This window comes from Bidens hawaiensis, unplaced genomic scaffold, assembly GCF_021521415.1.
Source record: "Bidens hawaiensis isolate Kalapana, Puna unplaced genomic scaffold, B.hawaiensis_p1.1 tig00026639_1, whole genome shotgun sequence".
NCBI classification, from domain to species: Eukaryota; Viridiplantae; Streptophyta; class Magnoliopsida; order Asterales; family Asteraceae; genus Bidens; species Bidens hawaiensis.
Window position 1 is genome coordinate 276,072 of NW_027494291.1, and position 16,685 is coordinate 292,756.

At 34.6% G+C, this 16,685-nt stretch overlaps 2 protein-coding genes across 3 annotated transcripts; both read left to right on the forward strand.

The window, feature by feature from the left end:
* Positions 1–2,081: 2,081 nt before the first annotated feature.
* LOC143573784 (putative dolichyl pyrophosphate Man9GlcNAc2 alpha-1,3-glucosyltransferase) lies at positions 2,082–5,530 on the forward strand. 2 transcript variants are annotated; one of them, XM_077058580.1, is made up of 7 exons: positions 2,082–2,359; positions 2,888–3,278; positions 3,362–3,542; positions 3,624–3,731; positions 3,823–3,984; positions 4,647–4,899; positions 4,982–5,530. In XM_077058580.1, the coding sequence occupies exons 2-7, from the start codon at positions 2,899–2,901 to the stop codon at positions 5,425–5,427; spliced, it is 1,530 nt and encodes a 509-aa protein (XP_076914695.1). In that variant the 5' UTR covers positions 2,082–2,359; positions 2,888–2,898; the 3' UTR covers positions 5,428–5,530. The 2 variants fall into 2 exon arrangements, with proteins under 2 accessions (XP_076914695.1, XP_076914696.1); XM_077058581.1 differs by having other exon boundaries at positions 2,896–3,278.
* A 3,231-nt stretch (positions 5,531–8,761) lies between these two features.
* LOC143573785 (ribulose bisphosphate carboxylase small subunit, chloroplastic 2-like) lies at positions 8,762–10,488 on the forward strand. Its single transcript, XM_077058582.1, has 3 exons — positions 8,762–8,983; positions 9,118–9,252; positions 9,995–10,488. Exons 1-3 carry the CDS (start codon positions 8,840–8,842, stop codon positions 10,223–10,225), a joined length of 510 nt encoding a protein of 169 aa, XP_076914697.1. The 5' UTR covers positions 8,762–8,839; the 3' UTR covers positions 10,226–10,488.
* The last annotated feature ends 6,197 nt before the right edge of the window (positions 10,489–16,685 follow it).

Consider the following 16,685-nt stretch of genomic DNA (forward strand, 5'->3'; position numbering starts at 1 on the left):
GTTTATACTGAAGTTGGGCCGGCCCTGACCAAGGAAATTCCATCTTTTATAAAGAGCTTTCAAATTTATCTTACTTTTCATGTGAGATGGAATTTATCTTCCTTAGTTATACCCTTAGAAAGAAATTCCATTTTCTCCCTACTTTCCATGTGGGATGGAACCCGTCACCATTTCCTTAATATGAATTCTTTTAACTTATTATATTTCATATATATTATTTCTTTACCATATTTATTATTAAATTATTTTTGGGTCATTCTATTTTCAAACTTTGACATATTAACCCAAAAATAAATATAATATTTTCAAGATGTTACAATTGAGTCTACGTTGATTTCATGGCTAAAGCGATACTCAAACATCGCGTTGATCGTGTGTCGACTTTTCCCCGAGAATAGATTTCTTCCACTAATTTGAGAAAATCTATTCCACCACAACCAACCATGCATGATTTTTCATGGGTTAGTCCATTACGTTACGCATCAGGTAAAATGTAGTGACTGTCACTTATCATGACATGGTATGTTACCCTTAAAGAAACCATCACACAGATCATTTATGTAGTGATTGCACCTTAAAACAATGACAATATCACTACAAATAATCTACAGGGCCAATCCACTATGATATCATTTGTGTACATATTTTACCGGAAATTGTGTTTTATGGATGTCAAGAACCCACCCTTTGGCCCCACGTGTGATCAAGATTCACCAGCTTCGTCATACATGGAAACCTGTCAAGGGATGACTTCAAATCCCGACTATTGTGGTGCTGATAATAATGCCCAATCTTGTCGTTTACTTCACCTTTAAACGGTGAGGCGCTAGATTATATAAGCAAAAGTGATCAAAACACACACACACACTAAAAACTACTTAAGAGTGAACTCAAACCTTTCACATTTCGAAAGTGAGGTGATAATCAACATTATATTGTAAACTTTAGGAAAACTGACAAGGGTAAATATGATAAAATAAAAAGTTCGGGTAGGTTTCCTATCACGACACTTGATGTGCTAGGTGGTTAAAAAGTAGTAGGCACTAGGCGAGACCAAATTACTTAACTTGTTGACTCGACTGTTAAGGTTCGACAGTCAATGATTTTATACATTGTTTGGGATTCCTTATTTTTAACTCCTTATACCTTATATAAGGAGTTTTTCATAAGTTACAACATCCTAACTTATGAAAACTCCTTTTTTTTCTTTTTTAAAATGTTTAATAAGTCATCTTATACAAACACTATTTAAACTTATATAAGTTAATAAGTTATAATGAGATAAAAATAAAGAAACCCAAACACCCCCTTACTAATCAATAAAAGTTGGTCAAATCACATTTAACACACTCGTTAATGCCGTGAAACCTTTTTTTCAATTAGCCTACCGATGTAACTAGGGGTGAGCAAGATAAGGGTCGGACCCTTGAAATCCGGTTACCCGACTCGCAAAACCCTTAATTAGACCCGAATATATAATATGGGTCGGGTAAAGGGTATTTAAAATTCACCTTAAAGGGTAAAAGGGTTTCAAGGGTCAGACCCTTTTTCATACCCTTTACCCGTTTACTAGTTTCTAGATACATATATATATGAGATTCATGATTATCTGAAATTTAGGAGAGATATATATTTCATATAAGGTTCATCCGAAATTTCTCAATTACTAAGAAAAATAAAAATAAATGGTCATACTACATATTGGAAACATATATATGGGAATCAGTGAATTGTTCTCTACATGAAATTTGTAAATGTGAATATTTCAGTTTAAATGGATGATTAACTTTCAAAATTAGACTTTACTACGTTATTAAATGAAAGTATAATTGTTCTATGATTTATATATTAAAGTCATATATGAGATATGCAACTAGTAAATGCAGAAAAAAGAGATGTGATTACTGTCTTAAAGGGTAAAGGGTTGGACCCTTAAAACCTTTATTTATACCCGACCCTTTTATTGTTTAGAGGGTAAGGTCTAGAGTCCACGTTTCTTTCTAAAAAGGTAAATGATTCAAGTAGGGTATTAGATAAAAGGTAGCGTGTTACCCAGCCCAGCCCAGCCCTAGATGTAACCCGAATCAATTTGAAAAATGAACTTTTAGGCTATTATTTAGTCTTTTGTATTTAATGATTTTGATGTTTAATTGTCAAAAGCCCAATTTAAAACCACCACCATCATCATCGTCGTCGTCGTCGTCGCATACTTGGATTCTAATTTACGAATCGGAGGACTTATTATCACACCCGAGGTCATCGGCTTCGACTGTTTTCGGTTGATCCGTCGGCACTTCACCAGTCTGCAGTAGCTTCTCGATTCTGCGTTCGTCATCTCTTATCAATCTCAAATTTTCTGGTAACTTTTGTTTTTTTATAGTGAGTTTAGTTTATTTGTGTTGCAATGAATTGGTGATTTGGTGCCCTAATTTGTGAATCTAGTTGATGCAAATACGTGATTTGATGCCTCATTGTGTTAATTCAGTTGCTGTGATTTGGTGCCTGCATTTGCAAATTTAGTTTCTGTTACTCGTTACCGCAATCGAGATTTGTTAGCTTGTATTGTGCCGTTTTCTTGCTTAGTAGTGTAAATTTATGCGTTTTTTGTCTGAAAATTTTTATACGAAGTGTAAATCTACCTGTTTTCGTCCGAAATTTTGAGCCCGACTGCCCCGTTTTATGAAATGTTTTTCAGGTATTGAGTCCGGCCACCCCGCCATTTTCGTCCAACCATTGCCACAGTTGTTATTGTATTCCTGCAACAAGTATTCTTTATATTTCAAACAATATGATACCTTAGTTAGTTAGCTTGTTGTTTAGCTTATTAATCAATTACTAATTACTCTTGTTATTATTATTATTATTATTATTTTGCTTTTTGTATAAGATTAAAAGGAGATGAAAAAATCCAAGGTAACAAAGACGGTGAAAGTAGAAGTCAAAGACAATAACGCCATGGGTATTTCCGCCCAATTCATTTTTGTTGGTCTATTTGCAATTCTTGTCCGTCTTGCTGTATCTCTGCACCCGTATTCTGGAGCGGGTGACCCACCCAAATATGGAGATTTTGAAGCACAAAGACATTGGATGGAGATCACAACCAATCTTCCAGTCAACGAATGGTATCGAAACACCACTAATAACGATCTTACTTATTGGGGACTTGATTACCCGCCACTTACCGCTTATCAAAGTTATCTTCACGGTCTCGTTTTAAGATTCTTTCATCCCGAATCGGTTTCACTTTACACTTCACGTGGCCATGAATCCTATTTCGGGTAGGTTGTTTTCGTTTTTGATAGTATTTGATTATTTTCTAACGTTGTACGTTTTGAACTTCTGATATATCTTTTTAATGCAGAAAACTGCTAATGAGGTGGACAGTTTTAGCCTCTGATGTCCTCATATTCTTTCCTGCGGTTTTGTGGCTTATTGTAGCCTATGCAGACCGATTAAATGGGCATAAAAGTAAAATAGCATGGCATGTTGCAATGATTTTACTTAACCCATGCCTCATCCTCATTGACCATGGTCATTTTCAGGCACGCATTTTAGTTTTTGAATTCGTATTCTCGTCTTACATGTTAAAACAATAATTTATTTTATTCTTTTTTTAATTACAGTATAATTGCATAAGCTTAGGACTCACTGTTGGAGCTATTGCAGCGGTACTATGTGACAAAGATCTTGTTGCTTCGTTCTTGTTCAGTCTTGCACTCAACCACAAACAGGTTATTTTTATTAAATGTTTAAGAATGGAATATATATAATATAACTAGACAATATTGCAGTATGTGTAACGTGTTTTATATCTTTGTGCAGATGAGTGCTTATTACGCCCCTGCTTTTTTCAGTTATTTATTGGGTAAATGCCTGAAACGTAAAAATCCCATTCTAGAAGTAACAAAGTTGGGTATGATTGTTATTGGAACATTTGCTCTTGTTTGGTGGCCATATCTTCACTCCCGAGTCACGGTTTTGGAGGTACAACCGACTTCTCTTGCATGCAAGATAGACTAAATTACATCTTTCATCTTTTGGTTGAAATATCATACCTTGATCACTTGCTTTTATGGCTGTAAACGAGCTGAGCCAGCCAGGTTGGGCTTGAACTCGAATTTAAACGAGTCGGCCCGGCTCATAAAAAGCTCCAGCCAGCTCGTGGCTCGTCGAGCAGGCTTGGCTCTTTTATTTTAATGAGCTGAAAAGTCGAGCTCGAGCTTGGCTCATAAATAGCTTGAGCCAGCTCTTTAAGCCTTATTATAATTATTTTTTTTGTAAGTTTTATCTTTGTACACATATTTTTTAACAAGTTATAATTTATTAACATACACAACAAAATTAACAAACTAAAGAAATTGTAATATTATATGCATTATTTTTGTTTCTTTTAAGATCATTTTGTACATTCAAAATATTATATGTATTAGTTTTTCTCAAATACTATTATATGTATATTAAAATTTGAGGTTTAATTTAATGTGCCAACTAGCAAGCCGACCCTGGCCCGAGCTCGACTCGTTTACAAACGACTTTTTTTCTAGTGAGACACGAGTAGTGAGCTTTTTGAGCAGCCCCACTTGCTTTGTGCTTTGCATACTATCATGAGGTTAAAATTTGATAAATGGTTATTTAAACATTTGCAGGTTTTATCCCGCCTTGCTCCATTTGAGAGGGGATTATATGAGGACTATGTGGCTAATTTTTGGTGCTCGACTTCCGTTCTCATAAAATGGAAGCGATTATTCACCACACAGTCACTAAAACTCTTATGTCTATTAATGACTTTATCTTCATCTCTGCTTTCAATGATTCTGCAAATACGCGCTCCAAATACCCGAGCTTTCCTCTATGGATTGCTCAATAGTGCTTTCTCATTCTATCTCTTCTCCTTTCAAGGTAAGCGGTCACAATTATAACAAAACTTTGCAGTTCTCAATTTATAATTAGTTCTGATGTGGTTTGCTTTTGAAAATTGCAGTACACGAGAAGTCTATTCTTTTGCCACTATTGCCTGCAAGCATCTTAGCCGTTGAAAAACCATTTATGTTTCAATGGTTTACACAGTTCGCTTTGCTGTCGATGTTTCCATTATTAATCCGTGACAAATTACTCCTTCCATACATCGCTCTCTATGGTATCTTTATATTTGCTTACATTGCTCCAAATGGAAAACCCGACACATCAAATACTCATTTTTCGTCTCGTGTTATATCGTTTTTTATGGGTTTTCTTCTTTCGTTATCTTTTGCTCTTCATATTATTTATCTTACCGTAGACCCTCCAAAGAAATACCCGTTTCTATTTGAAGCCGTTATCATGCTTTTATGTTTCTCTCAGTTTGTTTTGATTGCGGTTTACTCAAACTGGAAACAGTGGGTTTTGTCTAGGAAATCGGCCGTTGGTAGTGAAAAGAAACGGGTTTAAATGTTTCTTCTTTTTATTTTTTCAGTTAGGCTATGATGAGAATGTACCTAAAAGAGAATTAATTATACATTGTTACTTTGTATTATCTGTTGTGTTGCAGCTAAAAGAGAAGTATATGATAAGAAAATCTTTGTTTTTAAAACATTTCTTATGTCATTTTTTTTTTCATTTTGTGCATTGATGTATAATTTTAATTGTTGTCATTCCAAATTTATTTGGATATTATTTAATCTAAAATAAGAAAAACAAAAGATTCAAATTTAAGTAAAACCAAACTGAAATTTTGAAATTTTGAGAGATCATGCAAAACACGGTGAAAGTTCAATTTTAAGAGGCCAAAACCTAAGCTGAATTGATTTAGTGGTTGGGGATTTAGCATGATGAGGAGCACAGTGTAGGTATGGAGATGGAGTAATGCAGAATAGCCTGATAGTTAAAAGGGAAGTTGACTACGTGGGAGAGAACAAACACTTGCAGTAGATGTTTGTACTGACTACATAAAGTGCTCTTTGTAAGGGAAGTTACAATTCAATTAAATTCGGGCTACAATGAGAGAGCAGCATATGGTTTGTCTTTTAACCCACATCCAACGGATAATGCTCGCTATTCACATTTTGCGGGTAGGTGAAGGTTCAAGTCGGGTAGTTGTATGTTTTTCTTTTTTATTGTGAATATGGATTCTTGCTGGTTTGGAGGTTTGAACCTGGGTATGCTAAAGAGGTGGTGTTGGATTCAACATTATTGGTTAAATAAGATGATTGAAAATAGCAGCTAGAACTATAAGGTTGTGCTCAGCTTTATTGGATTTGGGCCAAATGGATTCTTAATAGTCATATCTTTTATTGGGCTCTATGGCAATTGGAACTTTGGAAGCTGAGCTTTAGTCTTCATTTGGGTAGGTTGGATAATAATGGTGGGCTGAGTAATTGGATTAATCTTTGGGCTAAAGTTTTACTATGGGTCAAACATACGGGTTACATTGACTCATCGAGTATGAGATTGGACCCAAGATAGTTTTGTTGCATAGAATTGATTACTTGTATTTTGATATTCTGTTTTGTAGAAAATGTTATGGTGCTGAGCCCGACTTTAGATTCTTTGTACAGGAGTTGGACCAGCACTAATTTAGAGTTTGATTGATTCTATTGTATGTCTATGCTAGTTTTGGGTCTTGACCCGACTACTCAAGACTCAAGAGTGCCTTGTCTTGTTCCGTGTTTTCCTTCAATAAAAGTTTGTCAAGACCTCAGCCTTAAAAAAAGGATAATGCTAACAGAGTGTCAATATGTGAGTGCGAAGTAACTTGAGAATTAATATGGTAACAATATTTACACTAAAATAAGTCTATGAACTTCTACATATCCTCGTTTTCACGCCTCATTAAAGTTTTTTTTTTGTAACAGTTAACGAATCATTTAAATGAGATCATAGCTAAATTTACCACATTGGGATATACTTGTCTTTTGATATGGGGAAAACTCTCATCTAAGGCCAACGTCGTTGAACACTCGTCCGAAGACATGACAGTGTGGTGAGATAAACTCGTTCAGTTCAAATATCCAACTAGTGAACGCCGCCTACTCGAATAGTCTTCCATCATTACCCGGTGCCGTCAAAATTAAATGATTAGGGACAAAATTGTCATCTTGCATCTCTCCTTCATAGAATCATAGTAATTTTAAAACGTTATTGTCTTCAGATTTTTTTTCTTTACTAATTAATGTGCGGACAAATTTCCTTTCACACCACTTTCTTCATTTATCAATGTATAGCGACAGTTTACTTTCATATTCGTTAAATTTCATATTGTTATCAACAGATGTAGGTTCACTGTCGTCTTTGAGATTGATGGGTCATTTTGAACTAGTTTCACTTGATAGATCCAGTTTCACTTGATAGATCCAACTATATATCATGCCAAATAAAACATATTAGCAGCTTTTGTTTTCTTTCTGTTTTTTAATTTATGAAAGAGAATAAATAGAAACTATTGTAGTATCTTATAAAATTAAAATAAAACTTTTCCAAATACAATATATTATTTCTAAAAACAACATATATTTTTTATAGTTGTATTGTTTTTATTAAACTTAACTATCATTTTTTTTGTTGCCGGTCTCAACTAACGAATTAGCTGCTGACAGTCCCATCTTTTGACGTATTTATTCCCACTTTCCCGCGACTAACATAATCCTAACGTCTTTTATTATATATCGCTAAAAAACTGTTTTTTACCAAAAAATAGCATTTTTTTGGGAAAACTGTGAGCATTCCCATCCCTTTATGAGTTCTTGAATTCTTTGTTATGAATTTATTATTTGTGCTATTGAATTTGAATGAAACTTGAGTATTATTTCAAACTAAATTGATAAATATAAATAAGATTTTTTTATTAAACTTTAAATATAAAAAGAAAAGAGAAGACATTATTACACCTGCTCTCCGACTTGTGGAGGCAGCGTTCATGTATATCTTTGTACATTGTATATTGTTTAATCTAACGCACTGGATTTTTGTATGAAACAATGTATATTGTTTACTCACCACTCTAAATTGTGCGTCAAAATCAATTACATCACTGAAGTAGCATTGCAAGGATTGACACAATATATTAAAGGTTTAGACGAACCATAAGGACGCTCTTCTCAACATTGCAAAGAGAGATGTCTCTTGACCGTGCAAGGCCACAAGGGGTGTAAGTGCAACCCCCTTGACCCTTGCCTTTGTTAAGACTTACAATTATAACCCTACATCATATCCATAACTCTTTACCGTATCCACCTTTACTAGGTTGATACCATCTTATTCGTTATTCTCACCTGCTTTATTACTTTCATATTTTCTTGTATGTAATGGCATCACCCTACTAATTGATTCTTCACAAATGTGAATTCTAGACATTTAATCAAAAATTTTAGTATCCCTGAACCTCCAATCTACTAGGAAAAAAATCGTTCTTAAAATAATAAAAAATCGCATTTGTCTCATGTTTTTTTTATAGGTTTAAATTATGAAGTTTTTATTATCACCCACAAGATTTAAACTCTCACCATGCCAACAATACAAGACCTTATAATACATGGGATTTGCACCTTATGAGTTCTTAAATGCTTTAGTTTATTGTTAATTTATTATTTACGCTATTGATGTAACCTAGAAAACTATGGATCAAATATATTTAAATTTCAAATGGTAAATGAAAAGAGAAAACATTATTACACAAGCGCTCCTTCCATGCCTACCTCTCATTTATAAGATGAGATAAGATATTTTGAGCAATCATCATTTGACACGTGGCTTTTCATTTCTCATTTTCTTGTATTATATATAGAGCTATGAAAACGAAACTCACTCATTGGATTTGAAAAGGTGATCAAATTAGGCCATCCTAATTTCAAGCAAAATTATTAAAATGGCTTTGATCTCCTCCCCAGCCGCAACCGTCATGGCGGCTTCGTTTACCGGCCTTAAATCCAACGTTGCCTTCCCTGCTACAAAGAAGGCTAATGACTTCTCTAGTCTTCCTAGCAACGGTGGAAAAGTTCAATGCATGCAGGTTTATATATTATATATATATCTTCATGCATATATATAATTGTTAATTTGTTTATGACAATATTTAAACAAGTTTATATAATTAAAACAAAACAATTTAAATATTATGTTTTAAAAGTGAAAGTTGTTATTTAGGTGTGGCCACCAATCGGAAAGAAGAAATACGAGACTCTTTCATATTTACCACCACTAACTGAGATCCAGTTGGCTAAGGAAATTGACTACCTACTCCGTAACAAATGGATTCCTTGTTTGGAATTCGAGTTAGAGGTTTGTTACTCACATCTTAATTATTACAAGTGTTGTTTCTAGATATAGAGGGTTAAGAGTTTTATAAAGATCTAATATTGGAAATAAGTACTAAATTGTTTATAAAGATCTAATATTGGAAAAGTTTTTAAATATATGAAAGGAAGCAACTAAATTGTTTTATTTAGAGAAACCTTATTATGTTTTAGTTTGATCTATGCCAGTTGCATCTCGCTGGAAAAACGGGTTGGTTCTGATCTGATCCAGCCTGTCATAGCGTCTGTTGGCTTAGATCAACAGTAAATTGTTTTAAGAATTAATATAAGTGTTTTTTAAGGAAGCTTTATTATATAGTCGGTTTTTGTCACTCAGATATTGGTCAATTTATGTTGGTTTTACCGAAAATTTGATGGTTATTCTAGGCGGAGACCGTTTTTGCTATGGACTAAGTTTATGATTTTCAATAAATATGGATCAAATGGATAATTTGTGTAATTAATTCTAAGAAAAATGAGTTATAGTGGCTTGAAATGATTTTAAATTTATAACTCGAAGCCACTAAAATAAATTGTTTTAGAGAAACATTCAACAACAGTTCATCAGATTTTTATAATGCAATTTGAGACACTTTAACTTGGTTTTTTAGTGTCTGATCACTATATTTTGATATCCTTCATCTACTTTAATTTAGAATTTTTTTGCTAAAAATATGTAATTGGACCAAACTCTTGATGTAGTTTTCTATTGTTTTTTGTAACTCTAGCATGGTTTCGTCTACCGTGAGAACCACAGATCCCCCGGATACTATGACGGAAGATACTGGACAATGTGGAAGTTGCCTATGTTCGGGTGTACTGACTCAGCCCAAGTGTTGAAGGAGCTTAGCGAATGCAAAAAGGAGTACCCTAAGTCCTGGATCCGTATCATTGGATTTGACAACGTTCGTCAAGTGCAATGTATTAGTTTCATCGCTCACAAGCCAGAAGGCTTCTAAGTAAGGTCAGAAATTATTCGATCTAACCTATATATATATATTATGGGTCGAGTTTGTTTGAATCTCTAGAATTCTTCTTCATCATTTTCTTTTTCGGATTTGAAAGTTTTCATTTTCGTGAATTTCTATGTGTTTTGTTATTTCGGATTTGTATGAGGTGAATAAAGGATGTAATATATAAAATAATCATTTGTGTAAAACTGTATGTGTTTGTCTCTCTTTTAAAAGTTGAAACTACATGATTATCTCATCTTTTGATGGATGTATGTGTGGATATGGTTTCAAATGGATATGATAATGGATAAGCTAAGTAGATTTTCTACCTATTCAGTTTTTCTGTAGAAATTTATATTTTTTTGTATTAATTTAAATGTCAAAAAGAAGCAACCTACATAGCATTTATAGATTTATAGAGAGGCCCATCGCGCTTGCATTAATAATTTAATATATCGAATTTTGTTAAAATTGTACATGAAAAATTAAACAAAAAAATGAAAATACAAGATCTCAAAAGATCATCACGATCTGATTCATGGACGTTATATTTATATATATACATTCATGGATGTTTACGGTTAAAATGTAACCGTGGAAATAGTCCAATGAAATATATAAAAGTGATAGGTATGAATGCCATTTTATAACCCCTGTCATTATTAACGCTTACTATATACAGGGGGGCTGTTCACGAGTCAAGCCTACAGGGTCAGTACAAGCTCGAGCTTGAAAGTAAATTAAATGAGGGCTCGAGCTTGATTTTGAAGTTAAACGAGCCTAAGATCGAGCCATGACCCAAGCCGAGCTTGGGACGAGTTTGGCTCGGTTACCATAATGAGCCAACTCAAGTAAGGTTGTTTTTCAAATCAAGTTTTTAGCTAATTTTATTCGAGCTTTTGTTAAGCGACCCACGAGCTTTTTGAACCACCGACTATATACAATTAACAATATACTTCCATTTAAAATCTTGCAGCATGCATAATGCCTCCTCTAAAACTAATACACACATTTTAATGTCTGATCTTCTACGAAGAATGTTTGACTTTATAGTTGATGTTGTCTTCTATAAATGAACTATGCAAGTTATTGTCTTTATAGATTATCTTTGTGTCCTTGAGTTTTCTAAACCGTATGCTACTTGTATATGTTGGATAACTAATCTTAGTTACATGCATTCTTGACTGTATCATGCATTGTTGTAAGTTCGTCAGGATTTATAAGTGATAATGTGATATTGTCGTGGTTTTCTTTGTCGACCTCTAACATTGTTGTGTCTATAAGTTTTATCAACCAAGATAATTATCATTGAATAACTGAACGTGTACTTATACAAGAGAAGATCCTTGAATAGTGGATCATATAACAACTAACAGAGACCTATTCTAATTGTTTGAAATACAAAAATAAATACAACATGTGATAAATGTGTATACAAGTAAATAGAGGGAAAACCCACATAACCCTTAGACCGGGTTATGTGTTAATATGCCCCCGCAAGATGGACGATCTTGGGATGAGACCAATCTTGGATAGTAGCATGTGATATCTCTGTTTGAGCAGCGGCTTTGTTAAGGCATCTGCTAGTTGGTCGTCACCCTTAATGTGAGTGACACGGATGGATTTATCTTGAACCTTTTCACGAACGAAGTAGAAGTGATCAAGAGCAAGATGTTTCATTCTGGAGTGAAAAACCGGGTTTGCCGAGTAATGGGTAGCACTTAAATTATCACAATATATAGTGGGTGTTACTGTTGATGTGTAACCAAGTTCAGACAGTAAGGACATTATCCATTGAACTTCGGTTGTGGTGGATTCCACAGCTCGGAATTCAGCTTTGGTAGAAGAGCGAGCCAAGGTCGGTTGGCGCTTTGAACTCCAAGCTATCGGATTGGAACCGAGGTAAACAATATAACCCGTGGTGCTTAGATATGTTTGTTTATCGCCAACCCAATCAGCATCGGTAAACGCATGTAGATGTAATGGTGAGTTGCGTTGTATGAGTATACCGTGATGAATTGTACCATGTAAGTACCTTAGTAATCTCTTGAGGGTAGACCAATGGACGTCAGTGGGTCGGTGCATGAACTGTGAAAGTTTATTCACGGCAAAAGCTACATCGGGACGAGTTAACGATAAGTACTGCAAGGCTCCTACAAATGAACGATAGGCTGTAGGATTATGTAATGGAGAACCATCATCTAAGGTGAGGTGAATCGAAGTGGTCATAGGAGTAGAAGTCGGTTTGCAATCACTCATGTTTGCCTTGGTGAGTAGGTCAAGAATGTATTTACTTTGGGAAAGGAATAATCCATCATGATGAGGTAGGACCTCAACGCCAAGAAAGTAGGAAAGATTACCGAGATCCTTTAAAGAGAATCGATTAGAAAAGCATGTAATAAAGGATGAAATGAGAGAAGAGTTTGGTCCGGTAATAATGATATCATCAACGTAAACAAGGACATAAATAGGAGAAGACAGAGATCGAAGAACAAAGAGAGAAGGATCGGAGATTGTTGGTTTGAATTTGGCGGTCAATAGGTATGATTTTAGTTCATCATACCAAGCACGGGATGCTTGGCGAAGACCATAAATGGCTTTATTTAATTTACAAACATGGTGTGGGAAAGAAGGGTTGGCAAATCCCGGGGGTTGAGACATGAATACTGATTCCGTCAAAGTGCCTTGTAGGAAGGCATTATTGATGTCTAATTAATGAAGACACCAATTTTGAGAAGTGGCTAGTGAGAGAATGAGACGGAGAGAAGCTGGTTTCACAACGGGACTGAAAGTTTCAACGTAATCAAGACCCGGACGTTGATGAAAACCTTTGGCAACAAGTTTTGCTTTTAGGCGATCAACCGACCCGTCAGGGTTGAATTTGGTTCTGTAGACCCAGCGACATCCAACAAGGTTGGGAGCCGTGTCGGCTGGTACAAGTGACCAAGTTTGATTGCGAAGAAGGGCGTCATATTTGTCTTGCATGGCCTTGCGCCATTGAGGCTCATCATAAACATATCTAACTCGATAGGACTTATAATTATTCTTTAGAGGAGACATGAGTCTTGTGTCCCACAAATATATTGAAATATTTTTTATTCTGTGTTAGTGTCTACATGTTATGTTTAAAACTATATTTCACTTGCAAATGCACTAAAAATGCAGTATCGTGTTAGATATATCAGTACACCGATAACGTTTATGGTATTTCAGTACCAAGTACATGCCCCCTCCCCCTCTTTTTGAGAACACTGAGGATCCAAGTGTATGTTTTATGATCGAACAATCATGGGTGTGCTTAGCGATGAACTTTATCCATATTAAGAAGGGATTACTCCATAGAATAGTAACCAACTTTGAAAGTTGTTCTAATCAGGTCACTGAACTTTAATTTTTGTTCCAATCCTAGATATTTTACCTGGATAGCAGATAATCTAGGTTTTTTTTAATATAATTTTAAAATTCCGAAAATTTGCAAAAAAAAGTTTGGAAAATTGAGGTTCGGGTTAGAACGGGTCAAGGTCGGAACGGGTCAAAACGGGTTCGGGTCAGTTTTTTTTAAACCAACGAATCAGCTCGTTTGTAACACGTTACAGCTCGTTTAAGCGATTTTTTCAGTTCGTTTCAACACCAAACAGCTCGTTTATGCGATTTTTCAGTTCATTTCAGCACCTAACAGCTCGTTTAAGCGGTTTTTCAGTTCGTTTCAGCACGTAACAGCTCTTTTCAGCACCTAACAGCTCGTTTAAGCGATTAGGTGCTGAAACAAGCTGTTAGGTGTTGAAACGAACTGAAAAATTGCTTAAACGAGCTGTTAGTGCTTAAACGAGCTGTTACGTGCTGAAACGAACTGAAAAACCGCTTAAACGAGCTGTTAGGTGCTGAAACGAACTGAAAAATCGCTTAAACGAGCTGTTAAGTGCTGAAACGAACTGAAAAACCGCTTAAACGAGGTGTTACGTGCTGAAACAAACTAAAAAGTCGCTTAAACGAGCTGTTAGATGCTGAAACGAACTGAAAAAAACGCATAAACGAGCTGTAACGTGTTGAAAACGCGCTGATTCGTTGGTTAAAAAAAAACTGACCCGAAACCCATTTTGACCCGTTCCGACCTTGACCCGTTCTAACCTGAACCTCAATTTTCCGAACTTTTTTTGCAAATTTTCAGAAATTTAAAATTATATTTCGCATTTTTACTAATTTTCGCAATCCTTAAAAGTTATTATGCAATGTAAAAACATTGAAAAATTAAAAAAAAACCTAGATTACCTGCTATCCAGGTAAAATATCTAGGATTAGAACAAAAATGAAAGTTCAGTGACCTGATTAGAACAAAAGTTTTTATCAATGACCTGATTGGAACAACTTTCAAAGTTGGTTACTATTTTATGGAGTAATCCCTATTAAGAAGTGCTAAATCTTTTGGATTTTGTTTAATTGATAAATAAAAATACGTTACACATATATTCGAACGAAAGGTTGCGGAATAATTACATTGTGATAAGGTATTTCAAATTTATCTTTAAAGAAGTTCGACACTTTCTCCGAATGATGTTTGGATCATCGTTGTAAACTTCAATTATAGTGAACTTTTAAGAGCGAAATTTTAAGGATTTCACGTAGATGTCATTTTCAAGTGTTCCATACACATTACATTATAAGTTTAATCAAAATTCCTTTTAAGATTGTGATGCTAATTGAATAAGTAAAATACATCACATCTACTATAGGGAAATATGTTTATTCATTATCAACTACTAGGATTTAGGAAAACACCTGTGATATAAGTGATATCTTATATTGCACAATCTCATTCATTTAGTTTGTTTTTATTTTAAAACACATATTTATAACATCCTGGTTTGACATCTATAGGTGTTTGGAATAGAAGTTTAAATTGGTTTGCGTTGCTCAACGGATATCGTACAAGAATGTAAAAGGATAACATAGACAACTTATTTGTTCATCATCTTACACCATTTTGACGCAACTACTTGTAAAATACCGATTAGACTTGGGGATATATTTTTAAAAATCTATATCATCTAAAACAAACAAAATCTTGTTATTCATGTTATGATTCCTTTCAAACCCTTGACATTCTTATAAAATATTTCGGTTACTAACTGTAAATTAACGCTATTTAATCACTTTTAAAAGACTTGTTTCCAAAATTATTCAAATTGGAAAAATATAAACTGTGTGTAGTGATCAAGAGGGTCAGAAGGATTGGTTCCTTGATTGAGTGGATGTGGGAGTGGAGAAGATAACCGGCTTTGGAGGAGGAGCTTTTAGAATGGGAGGACCTTTTTAGCATGTTGGGTGTGGCTCTTGGGTCTAAAGGAGCTGATCGTTAGGTTTGGAGAGGGAATATTGGGAAAGATTTTTCAGTGGCTGCTGTGAGAAGATTAATTATGGAGATTGGGATGTAACGGATACATGCTTATTTGGTCTAAATGGGTTATGAGGAAATGCCAAATTTTCATATGGAGAACCGTTTTAAATCGTATCCCTACTTTGGAGGCTCTTCAAAACAGGAACATCATAGTCGGCTCGGATATTTGTTGGCTTTGTGGTTCAGTTATGGAGACGGTTGATCACCTTTGTGTTGGTTGCGGTGTGGTGGACATGGTGTGGAGTTGAGTTTCGTCGTGGTGCAAAGTTCATCGGTTCTTTGGATTTTCCATTAGAGATTTAGTGGAATTTCACAACATTGTTGCTTTGCCTAAGGTGAAAAAATAAGTGTTCTAAGGTATTATTTTCATTTTATTGGAGAATTTGGATAGCTAGTAACGAGTTCATCTTTGAAAACAAACCGGTTATTTTAGAAGAAATTGTTGAGGATGTAAAGGTCTTGGGGTTCCTATGGAATTTAATAGACCGGAACTTAAACGGGTCTCTTGGGTAGATTGGTGTTCCTTTAATCTTATGTAATTCGGTCGGTGTTTTTTGCAGCCCTTTGAGGCGGTTTGTCGTGTTTTATAATAGTTACAGTTCAGAAAAAAAAACGCTATTTCATCACATGTTCATTTGCATAGATAATTAGACCATCATTAGTGTCATATTAGATTTTTACAAATACACAAAAACCACTCGTTTCCTCTTTAACCCTACAAACATTTCCACATTATTATCACTTTTTTCATTTATCTTTAGTACTCAAATTCTTTTTTTACAGTTACTACATTTCTTTATGGCTTACAGTTACATACCATTTTATGCATACTAAAAAAAAATAGAACGAGATAGCAGTTTTATACCCCCTTCATAAATTTTTCCTTCTATATATGATTTTGTTACTCCATTGAATACGAAGATACTAAAAATTGAAATATTATTATGATATCATCTCACAAATCATCCCCCAAAATCAACTCCGCATAACCTTTGTACAAATCCAATCAAAAATCAAAACCTCAAATCTTTTAAAAAAAAAAAAAATTTCTCAAAAACAAAAAACCGAAAT